The sequence below is a fragment of the Momordica charantia genome, assembly GCF_013281855.1.
Source record: "Momordica charantia cultivar OHB3-1 chromosome 6 unlocalized genomic scaffold, Mcharantia_2.0 BLBB01000006.1, whole genome shotgun sequence".
Lineage (NCBI taxonomy): Eukaryota > Viridiplantae > Streptophyta > Magnoliopsida > Cucurbitales > Cucurbitaceae > Momordica > Momordica charantia.
Genome location: NW_028275164.1, coordinates 3,204,995 through 3,215,399, shown reverse-complemented (window position 1 = coordinate 3,215,399; position 10,405 = coordinate 3,204,995). Strand labels below are relative to the sequence as shown.

The window sequence follows — 10,405 nt, the reverse complement described above, 5'->3', positions numbered from 1 at the left end:
GCAGTTTTCTAGATAGGAGGTAAAGGATCCGACTCGCTGCCTATCAGCATAAATTTCATCACAAAACCAATTGAGTGTGCAACCCAGCCAGATGATTTAAAATCAAAAGACATATCAATAAATACAGACAAGTAATTCCCAAACATGAGAGAGGACTAAGAATGTTTTGGCCGTATCCATAATTTTTCCTCTCACGAAAATCACCATCATGCAAAGTTGCAGATATTTACTACTTCAGAGAATTCAGAGTAACGATCTCAGCATAGAACATGACAATCAAGAGAACATGAAGAGTCCTGGCATTTAAATTCCAAAGGGTAAACCAAAATTTTAAAAGATTCGCTGATTAATTATAGCAAAATTTAAACCATTCTCAACATAGAAGATAAAAAAAGTACACTAACAAGTAAAATGTTCTGATTCCCAAAACGATACTTCCAATGACAAACCTACTAGGAGTTTTTCCCAAAGCCAAGTAGGAACTCTGGGAGACGACGCAAAAACGTATCTTAATTCATCCTTCTGATAAGCTCGTTGATGAAGTTTTCACGGTTACCGGCGTCACCACCTTCAACATAGTGATTTCTCTTCTTCTTCAAACCACCAAGAGGAGCTTTCAGTTTGAAGGGCCAGAGGAAATTGTTTGCCTCCTTAAAATGGGGTCCCACTGTCATAATCTCGTGGATGAGGTCTTCTGTGCAAATTATGCCAAATTTCCCAAGAGCCTGGAAAAAGAGGAAAGGTTATGGACAAACTTGTAGGAAATAAGATTCTGATAAAAATCAGTATGCTTGTACAGAATATAACGATGTTCGTATCAAGTTATAAACCTGCTCTATGATGGAGTTGTCAGTCAAAGCAGTTCTTCGCTTGTTGAGTTTTCCATAGCCTCTCTTGTAAATCAGTTCTCTAACACTCTTCAAATTGGGATACCTGGAATTATCAGTTCATAGAAACGAGATGAGTTAATTCTGATGTCCACTAATGATCTCAAAGAAATCAAAACGGCAAGTTGAGGCAGAAGTGCAGAAAATACTATACTTACCCGTATGTGACATAAGGCTCCACTCTGTGCAACATATTCAATGTTGCCTTGTTCACTTTCAAAAAGACACCATTGAAAATCTGAACAGAAATGGTAATCAAAAGAGTGAGTATATATATATAACAAAGTGAATTAGTTGCGACAAAAAGCAAAAAATTGTGAAAAGAAATGCATTACCCACAAAATGCACACAGTGTGTTATTAGTAGAATTATAGGTCTATAAAAAACATTGCTCAGTATAATGAACCAAATTGAAATAAGTAATAATGATAATCGTGTTTCAACATAAAATGTTTAAACATTGAATATACACAGTAAGACTCAGAAATTAATCAAGTGGCACAACCTTACTCACCATTAAACATTAAGATACAAAATCATTAAAGAAAAGACTACCAAAAATAATGCTTGGATGACAGAAGTATGACCAGGAATGAAAAAAAAAATTACGTTGTATAGGACATGGCCTTTCATAGACAAAACACAACAGTATAAACCGTCACAAGAATTCATAAGAAGTCAATTCGCATAAGATGGAAGTCTGATGGATAATAGGTTCAAAACCCAAATCCTACATAGAAGCCTAAACTTATCTTTGAAGTGTCACTTATATGTTCGTACAGAGAACCTGAAGCATGGTATACCATTCACTACTTATGGTTCTTTGATGTTTGAATTCCTACTAAATCAAAGCTACTTGCCTAACTCAGATCTTTCCCAAGAAGTGAATTCACTAACACAGATTGTGTGTAAAAAATATACATGGATATATTCATGTTTTGTATGATAAAATTGAAAATCAAATAAATGAACAAAAGAAAACACGTGAAGAAATTTTCAAATTATAAAACTTGGTAACACAATCAATGGATAAACTTGATACCTGTCTCAAACGCAGAAGCTGCAGAATCTTTCTGGTCTTGGGGTCAATGGCATTGATACTGAAAATCCAGAAACACAATCAGAACAATTAAAACAACGATTCAAGCAACCCAAAAGAAACGCTTTGGCATCAAATAACTTACCCTCGGATCCTGACGATAAACAGAAGCTTGGCTTCAGGGTCGACATAAAATCCTCCCTTGAGTTTAGCCTCGCGCTTGAGGCGAATCAGCTCCTTCTGCTGCTCATCATACTCTTTAGCATAGAGTTTAGCCCTGTTATAGATCAATTTTCTGTTCTCAGCGCTCTTCTTCTTAGACGCCTCTAGATCTTTCTTCTCAGCCAAAGCCCATTCCTCATTCCTCTTCCGCTTCTTCAACACGGACTCCGGAACCACCGGCCCTCCCTTCACTCCTTCCCCACTCATCTCTCTGAACGACGGCGCCGAAGGAAGAAACCAAACACAGTAAGAACAAAATCACAAAATCATAAAAACCAAATACAAAACAAAAGAGAAACGCGAGAGAAGGGGAAAGAGATTGAGAGGCATACTTTTCTTCAGCTGTTGCTCGAGGTTGGGATCGGCCGCAAGAGCTCAGGCGCAGAGAATGGAAGAATGAGAGAGGCTTTAGGGTTTTGTAAGGTCCCTTTGGTTTGAGGCCCAGAATATCGACGGCTCACAATCCCCTACTCAATTTAACCTAATCCTGGCCGTCAGAATAAGTGAACTTCTTTTTTCTTTTTCCTTTTTTCTTCTTTTCTTTTCTTTTTCTTTTTCGGTAGAATAAGTTAAGTTCTATAATATAACTCAACTCTGATATTTTCTTATTATAACTAGAGAGTCTTTCTTTTTGAACGGTAAATTTTGATATGGAAATATTAATAAAATGTGGATGCTAATAGATATGTTTTTTAGAAATTATGAAAATTTTCAATAAATATCTTTTAAATTATTAACATCGTTATTTCAAAAAAAAAAAATTATTGATATTTTTATATTTTATCGATTATTTTGTGATACTATAAAACCTCCGTTGAATCCACAAATAAAAACATAGGAAAATATTATAATATTAAGAGAAATTTAATACCCTAGTTTGTACACATCACATAAAATATATTTGTAATTATATTTTAAAAGGTATAAAATATAAATCTATAAATGGGATCTTCTGACTCAAAATTTTATAAATATTAGTGAGAAATATGTGCGTGAAATTTGTAGTAAGTATAAAAAATTATAATTTAATTAGCTTTTTTTTTTTAAGTGAGAGGTATTAGTTTTAATATTTTATTCTTGTTTACATTATTTTTTTAGAAATTATTTCACGAATAAAATTCTCATATAATTTAATTCAAAAGATACTATGAATGTTAAATTAATATTTGTGATTTTTTTATATATAATCCTATATCTATTTTTTTTGTTACGTTATATATATGCAAAATTTATACTTTTAAAATAAAAAATTACACCCCATCTATTATAATTATAATTTAAAGTCAATTATAAATAATTTAATTATTAAATATATCATTAAAATAATATAATATAATACCATTAAGAATGATATTAAAAAAACCGTATTTTTTCACTTAAACTTTTACCTCCTACATCTTATACTTACCTTATTTGATTATCTATCGACTATAACTGAATTCAAAAGGACAAAAATATAATATACAAATCATTGAAAATTTCAAAATTATTATATTCTTAATTTTTAGAGGGAAAAAATGAAATGAACAAATAAAGAATAAAAAGAAAAACAATAAGAATAAGTTGCTATTTTTTTAACGATGACCAATAATTAACTCATTATTCATATCCCATCGTCCTAATCCCTCTCATCCTCTTTGCCTCCACCAAATCGCTCTTGTCCACCATCGAACATGATGGTTCCGACGAGGTGACCAAATCAATTGAGATTCTAACCCACACAATTTTCCCCAATTTATTGAATTGATCATATGAAGGAGGGTTTGTCCTTGTCGAGGACCATCGATGGTGGAAGATGAAATGGCAGCAACGTGAGTGGAGAAATTGTAGCGCATATAGTATTCACAAAAAGGATCGTGACATAATGGATCTTCATCGAAATTGAGATAATACTTTGAGAAGATCCTAGTAGAATACAAATTGGCAATTATGACGACTCTCGTTGAATTGGTGGGTGCGATGCTTTCTAGGCATGAACTCTACCATTGCCAATTCATTTTAGACTTAAAACCTCAATAATTATATGAGAAATGAAAAAGAGAAGCAGAGAAAATCTTTCAAGTTCCATAAATAATACTTGGTGATTTTTGGAAAGAGATAAGAGAAACAACCCTTCAAATTAAAGACTCAGTTAAAAGAGATTATAAAACTTTTCATATTCGAAAATTGAAGTGAGTCTATCATTTTAAAAGATAAAAAAGAAAATAAGGAATAAAGAGATTTGATGGGTGGAGAAAGAATTAATGAAGAATGAATGAGAAAGAAATACAAGGAGAGATTCAAGAGAGAACAAAATTTGATAAAAGTGGGATTTGTAAGAGTGGAAATAAAATATAAAAAAAAACAGTAAGAAAATGGGAGAGATGACAAAATTGCCATCAAATTTTTTAAAAATTAATGAGGAAAAAATGGTAAAACTAACTAAAAAGTTTATTTCATCCCACCTTCTAGATATAGATATAGATTTTTCCTTCGTAATTTCTTATTAAAAAAAAAAAATCCTCCCATTTGTCCATATTTTATGAAAGAATTGATTTTTCTTTTTCCTAAAATATTTCTTGACTTTTTTTCCTTACTGATATTTTTGAGGAATTGTTCCGTAGGTTATATTAGAAAATAGTAGCTTGAGTTTTGAGCTTTTTACATATTTGAATTTCGAGATTTTAATTTTTTTTTTTTTTGTTTATCTCATATTTGCACTTAATCATTACTATTTTATTTCATTAAAATTGTTTTTGAATTTATTGATTAGATTTGATTTTTAATTAAAAGTTGCTAAATTTGAATTCACATATTAAATATTAAATAGAATATATTCACATTTTCGAAAATCGATTTATTCCCGTATTCTTCCCCTTCAATCATTCTATGTATAACATAACATTCAACCGATAAAACAATTTCAAGTCTCGCCGGAAAACCTCCATTGCCGTCGTTCCTCTTATTTTGTACATTCTTCATTTCCAGCGTGAACTTATATATACGTATTTTTTTCCTTGCTTTTTCTTTTATTTTTTCACGTGGTCATTTTTTCTACATTATTTTTTTAATAGTTTCTTCAAAATATTATTTTCATATTTTAATTATCTCCTTATTTTTTTTCCAACATCTTTTATTTTTCCGGCATTTTTTTTAACAGTATGATAATTATATACTCAGTTATCAAATATATACTAATTATATAACAACGACCATTATATAATATATTTAGCAGGATGTGTGAGATCACATTGATCTGTATGATATACAGTAGGATAAACCACAATAACAACCTATGTGTTGGTTGTCCTACATCGGAAAATGCCAAGCAACTTGTTGAAAAAAGTATTCTACTGGCAAGGCACATCTTTTATGTAATTGTGAGCGTTTGGTAGAAGGTATTCACTGGATCCAGTGAATCTGAATCCGAATTTCTAACCAAACAGGTTTCTGGATCCATCTGATTCAGTGAATCTGAATCCGAATTTCCAACCAAACAGGAAAGGAATAATAGATTATATTTGAGGTTTAGGAAAAAGAAAAAATTATTGAGACCCCATAATTTCGGGAATTGGATTTTATGATTTTGTGTGTTTTTTTTTAATTAAAATATATATTAAAAAAGATCCATTGGTAATTTTCTTATGGATTCCATCCCTTAACAATATTGTAAATTTTTAATAGTTAAGCAAATTTTGTAATTTGAATTTCAAAATGGACTAGTTGTGTTATCCCAGTTTTTTATTCAACTTAATTTAAAAGTTAATCTACAGATTCATTACCTTTGGAGATACAGTTTTTGCAACATTAGGCCCAAATTGTGAGAATAAATTCAATGTAAAGACTGCTCGCAAATCGATTTCAAAGCAGCATGAAACTGTAATTGATGATCTATAAATCCCATGTATATACAAACATGGGAAGATGCTTATGATTCTTTCAGGGAAAAAAAATGAAATCTGTTCTACTGGTTACAATAACTAAGAAAATATATCATATAAAATAGAGTGAGCACTTGAGAGCTACAAAATGCCACCAAAATAAGTTCAAAATCGATGAGGAATAGACCACTTTTTGGAAGGACTCCTTCAAAAAATGATGATAAATATAGGGGCATTAATCCTTTCAGAGTTTACTGAAAATAGAGCACACAATCAAAAATTTTCATAAAATGGAAACTTCATGATTTGATCATAAGTGAAGAATCAGAATGATGAATCCATTCATATGGTCAATCATCGTCCGAGTAATTGAACTTTACTGAGTGAGATTGCAGATCGATAACTCCGCCCCGGTACGACCCACGCTTCTTCTTGGTCTTTTCATGTCGAAAACCCCTGAGAAATAGTAAATTATAAGTCAAGTAGCTTGTATTTTAAGTTGGAAAATATAACAAAGCTCCCTCCACGCATGTGTTTTGTTTTGTCTGATAAGAAGATGAAGGGACTCACAATATTGCAGCAGCATTTTTTCACTCTCAGAATACAAGTAAATTTGAGAGTTTCAAAATTTGTTCCCCCCTTCCCTCACCCTCCTGCCTTTTCCTTAAACAGGAACTAACCGCAAAAGTAGAAATGGAAGAGAAGAATTCAGAGAAAAAGGAAATTACCTCCCTTTAACCTGCCCAAGAACTTCTTGAGCTTTTGCACCGTACCCAGTCTCCGCACCACCCTGCACGGTTTGATAGATTGGAAATAAGAAACAAGAGATCCTGGTGAAAAATGCAGCGGCAAAAAGGCCAATAATAAGCTGTAAATCACACCTTTGCCCAATAAGAATTATCTGCAAGTTTCTCATCAGCAAATGTCACGGCATCTACTTTCACCCTTTGAAATGCATTGATGGTCTTTGGCTGCAATTATGCTGTCTATCAGTACAGTTGATTTTGGATCCAGTGTAAATGAAACTTGGGTGCAGAAGAGCAGCTATTTGTGAGATATTTAGAAAGCTCATGGAGTTGGTATAACTTAGATACACTAAGTAACAAGTTAATTATGTTTTTTTCACTTCTTTAAAGTGTCTCCTTTGACGCAGTTGTAATCCCTTTAAACCATCGAAAGTAACGTTTTACATCCAAAATATTTAGCAACAATATCTTCTGCATTTAGCATGCATATTGCATTCATCAAGGCATTTGGGTAGAAGAAGTCGATCTCTACGTAATGACAATATAAACCATACCTCAGTGGAGCCATTTGAATGTTTCTTCATAGCTTTCTTTGTAGAAGTTCTCTCTGCAGTTTTCTCAACATTCTCAATTGTCTGCTGAGAAAGCTCATTGCTTGTGCCCCTACTTCCAGCATTTACATCAGTCTCCACTGAAGCATTGACTTTTGTGGACTGCACGCCATTATTGCATCCTTTTGAACCTTCTAATTTTCTGCGTTTGACATCTTCAGTTACTTTCTCATCAACGGTATGACTGTCATGATCTTCAGAAGCCAACCTTTTTCTTTTCTTAGAGTGGTCGTTATTTTCGTCTTCATGTACAGTCTTGATACCACCATTTTTATTCACAGTTCCCTCTAAATTTTCAGTCATGAGCTGGTTTGAATTTTCGTCACACAAATGTTGGCCATCCTTTTTCTTCTTAGCTTTGGATTTGGCAACCTTCTCTTCAAGAGTTATGGCATTACCATTCCATGTGATGGAGTCAACAGCTTGAGAATCGCCTGAAACATTGTCATCGGAAATTGTAGCACAAGACTCTAACTTCTCTTTGTTCTTCTTTTTCTTTTTATCCTTAGATTTCTTTCCTGCCTCCTCGTGGACAGTAGTGCCTTCCGGAGGTTCTGTGCCCTTGGAATTTTTTAAACTCTCCACATGGACAGATTCTGATTTCTCCTTCTCTACAGTGTCAGCATGTGTTTCAGGAACCATGTCCTTTTTCGTTTTTTTATTCTTGGACTTCTTTTTAGGCTCCTCTTGTGCTTCAGGAACGTTATCATCAGCAACCTCCTTCACTGTTTCTACATTTACTAGATCAAATCCATCACAAAAAGAGATGTGCAATTAAAATCAATCATTTCGTGTGGTATTAAAAATAAGAAAAGTAAACATAGCAAAGATTTTTAAATTGTAAAAGTTAATAAATTTAGAGAAGGTAGACGACATGAGGATACCTTGTTTATTTTGAGTTGTGATGGCTTGACTACTGCACAATAGAATTTCAAGTTAGGTAAATTAATTTATTTCCATGGAGATGGAGATGCAACATGACATTATTAGCATGGAGATGGATTGTCCGCATCTAGACAACAACCAATGTCACAAATACTATCACTTCCAACATAGATACAAAAATCTAGGGACATCTATGATGAAACAAAATGGGAACATTGATTTTTAGGCTCTGCAGACCAAGCAATTGCTTTGAAAATAAGTTATCTGTAACATCCATGATATACATGCATTACCATGTAAAAGCATGCTTTAGCAGTTTATACCTATTCAGAACTGTATTCCTCAAATTAACAAACAAAAAATTTAAAAATAAATAAAAAGAAGAAGAAGAAGAAGAAGAAGACCGAGCCATACAGATTATTTGCAATTTGTTAATTTTCTTAAACAGCATTATACAGCAAGCTCAAAACAGCATTTAGAAGGGCTATTCTACTAGGGATAATCAATAACTTGACTCATATTAACTAAAAAAAACGTGAAACTCAACATACAAGAATCGGGAGAAGCTCTGGTCCTACCATTTCTTTAAATACTCGTGGCACATTTCTTCCAGACTAATCAAGAAATCCTTTGAAGAATCCTTCTGCACAAATGGCAACAAAAAGGCAATTGTTTCAACATAGATGATGGACAAAATTAATTTTCGAAATGAAAGAGTAGTAGGAGAAAAATTCTTGCAACAGAAGATTCATTAAAGGGTGGAGAACTTAAATATTGCGACCAACCAATTTCCAAAAACCAATAATTTTGCATTCTATTGACAAAAAAATCTAAGCTTTCATTAAGAGAAATAATACACATGGTTAACTAATATGTACATTCTCTAGAAAACCAAAAAAAAAAATAAATATATATATATATATATATATAATATATATGTATATTCTCTAGGCAATGATAAGCTTTCAAGAACAGTATCCCTGCCAGTAGAGAAAGCGAACTCTATAGTCGCACTCCACAAATGAAAATAATTTAATTTAACTTCTCCATTTAGTAACTACGCACAGCACCTTCTTCTACTTAGATTTTACATTTTTTTCAATTCGTACCCAAAGAAAAAAGTCTAAAACTGTAAGAAACTTCCACTCTTAAGTTCTGGGAGTACAAAATTTTGCAGCACTAAAGAAAAACAGAATGTTATTGTAAATAACTAACTAACAGTAAACTTGTTCGATAAAACTTGAACACTGTCAGCAAGTACAAGAATAAAACATAAAACATTTAGAATGAGAATGCCCATGACTAGAATTTACTCCCCAACTCCATTCTACGGAAATCTATTGCATGATTCATAATGGGCAACCAATGAATAAAACCAAAATCAACCACCACGACCAAAAAGTTTTCGTTTCGAGAACTGGACACGTCCACCGAGATGGGTGAAACTGAACTTTCTTTTTACAGACATGTAGGAGAAAAGCGCTTTTAAGTACCGAGTACCGACCTCAATCTGCGCTTCGGAGCGAAACTTTTTGAGGGATTTGGAGAAGCCATTGCGCTCCAAATAGAATGCTACGGCGTGAAGAAGAAGGGTCCTCTGCTCCGGCTCCAGGGATACGCCTTGATCGGACTTGGGGGTTTCGGCGCGGGCTTTTCGCGTCATATTGGTTTGGGAGAGAAGAACTTGGCGAGGCTTCAATGCCAGAAGAGAAGGACTTACAGAGGTCGTTAGGGTTTGGGACATGCGCCTCGTTACGTTGAAGAAGGCTGCTTCATCCCCGCTAGGGTTTATGAGTTAGGGCATTTCCTTTTCAGGGTTTTCCCTCGTTTTTTTTTTCTTTTTTCTAATCGGATAAAATTTCCTATGTACTATAATTTGATTCGACAATTCCAAATATACTATAGTTATTGAACTCAAAAAATACACTTACATATACTAATGTCTCTATAACATTTAAATGTAGAGGTTTAGTTCGGTTTCTTTTTCTAATATTATTGTTTTTTGTACTCTAGATTTTTGTTGATTTCCTCTCAAAACGTCTACTTTAGTTCGACCTTCTGATCGTACTCGGGGTTTTACTATGTAAAATTTTATATATAAGAACCAAAATATCACTTTTAAGAAGTACAAATATCAAAACGAACAAACACATTG

The 10,405-nt window shown here is 33.1% G+C and overlaps 2 protein-coding genes across 5 annotated transcripts; both read right to left on the bottom strand.

Annotated features, from left to right (window-relative positions):
- Positions 1–282: 282 nt before the first annotated feature.
- Positions 283–2,639, bottom strand: LOC111007372 (large ribosomal subunit protein uL30y). The gene is made up of 6 exons (XM_022279722.2): positions 2,481–2,639; positions 2,072–2,359; positions 1,930–1,987; positions 1,046–1,125; positions 831–933; positions 283–725 (listed from the first exon to the last, which is right to left on the bottom strand). The coding sequence occupies exons 2-6, from the start codon at positions 2,353–2,355 to the stop codon at positions 510–512; spliced, it is 741 nt and encodes a 246-aa protein (XP_022135414.1). The 5' UTR covers positions 2,356–2,359; positions 2,481–2,639; the 3' UTR covers positions 283–509.
- A 3,362-nt stretch (positions 2,640–6,001) lies between these two features.
- On the bottom strand, positions 6,002–10,104 carry LOC111007414 (nucleolar/coiled-body phosphoprotein). Of its 4 annotated transcripts, none has more exons than XM_022279770.2 (7): positions 9,755–10,104; positions 8,829–8,893; positions 8,250–8,278; positions 7,309–8,096; positions 6,890–6,979; positions 6,737–6,798; positions 6,002–6,464 (listed from the first exon to the last, which is right to left on the bottom strand). In XM_022279770.2, the coding sequence occupies exons 1-7, from the start codon at positions 9,992–9,994 to the stop codon at positions 6,359–6,361; spliced, it is 1,380 nt and encodes a 459-aa protein (XP_022135462.1). In that variant the 5' UTR covers positions 9,995–10,104; the 3' UTR covers positions 6,002–6,358. The 4 variants fall into 4 exon arrangements, with proteins under 4 accessions (XP_022135462.1, XP_022135461.1, XP_022135460.1 ...); XM_022279769.2 differs by having other exon boundaries at positions 8,250–8,281; positions 9,755–10,103; XM_022279768.2 differs by having other exon boundaries at positions 7,309–8,105; positions 9,755–10,103.
- Between the last annotated feature and the right edge of the window lie 301 nt (positions 10,105–10,405).

What these genes read in the sequence shown, in the direction of transcription:
- LOC111007372 (XM_022279722.2), bottom strand. Translation starts at nt 2,355, where the DNA reads ATGAGTGGGGAAGGAGTGAAGGGAGGGCCGGTGGTTCCGGAGTCCGTG. An exon ending in GAGCCTTATGTCACATACGG is followed by an intron (nt 934 to 1,045) that starts GTAAGTATAGTA and finishes TGATAATTCCAG; the next exon opens with GTATCCCAATTTGAAGAGTG. An exon ending in ACAACTCCATCATAGAGCAG is followed by an intron (nt 726 to 830) that starts GTTTATAACTTG and finishes CTCTTTTTCCAG; the next exon opens with GCTCTTGGGAAATTTGGCAT.
- LOC111007414 (XM_022279767.2), bottom strand. Translation starts at nt 9,994, where the DNA reads ATGTCCCAAACCCTAACGACCTCTGTAAGTCCTTCTCTTCTGGCATTG. An exon ending in CACGAGTATTTAAAGAAATG is followed by an intron (nt 8,282 to 8,828) that starts GTAGGACCAGAG and finishes TCTATTGTGCAG; the next exon opens with TAGTCAAGCCATCACAACTC. An exon ending in ATTCAAATGGCTCCACTGAG is followed by an intron (nt 6,980 to 7,308) that starts GTATGGTTTATA and finishes GCATAATTGCAG; the next exon opens with CCAAAGACCATCAATGCATT.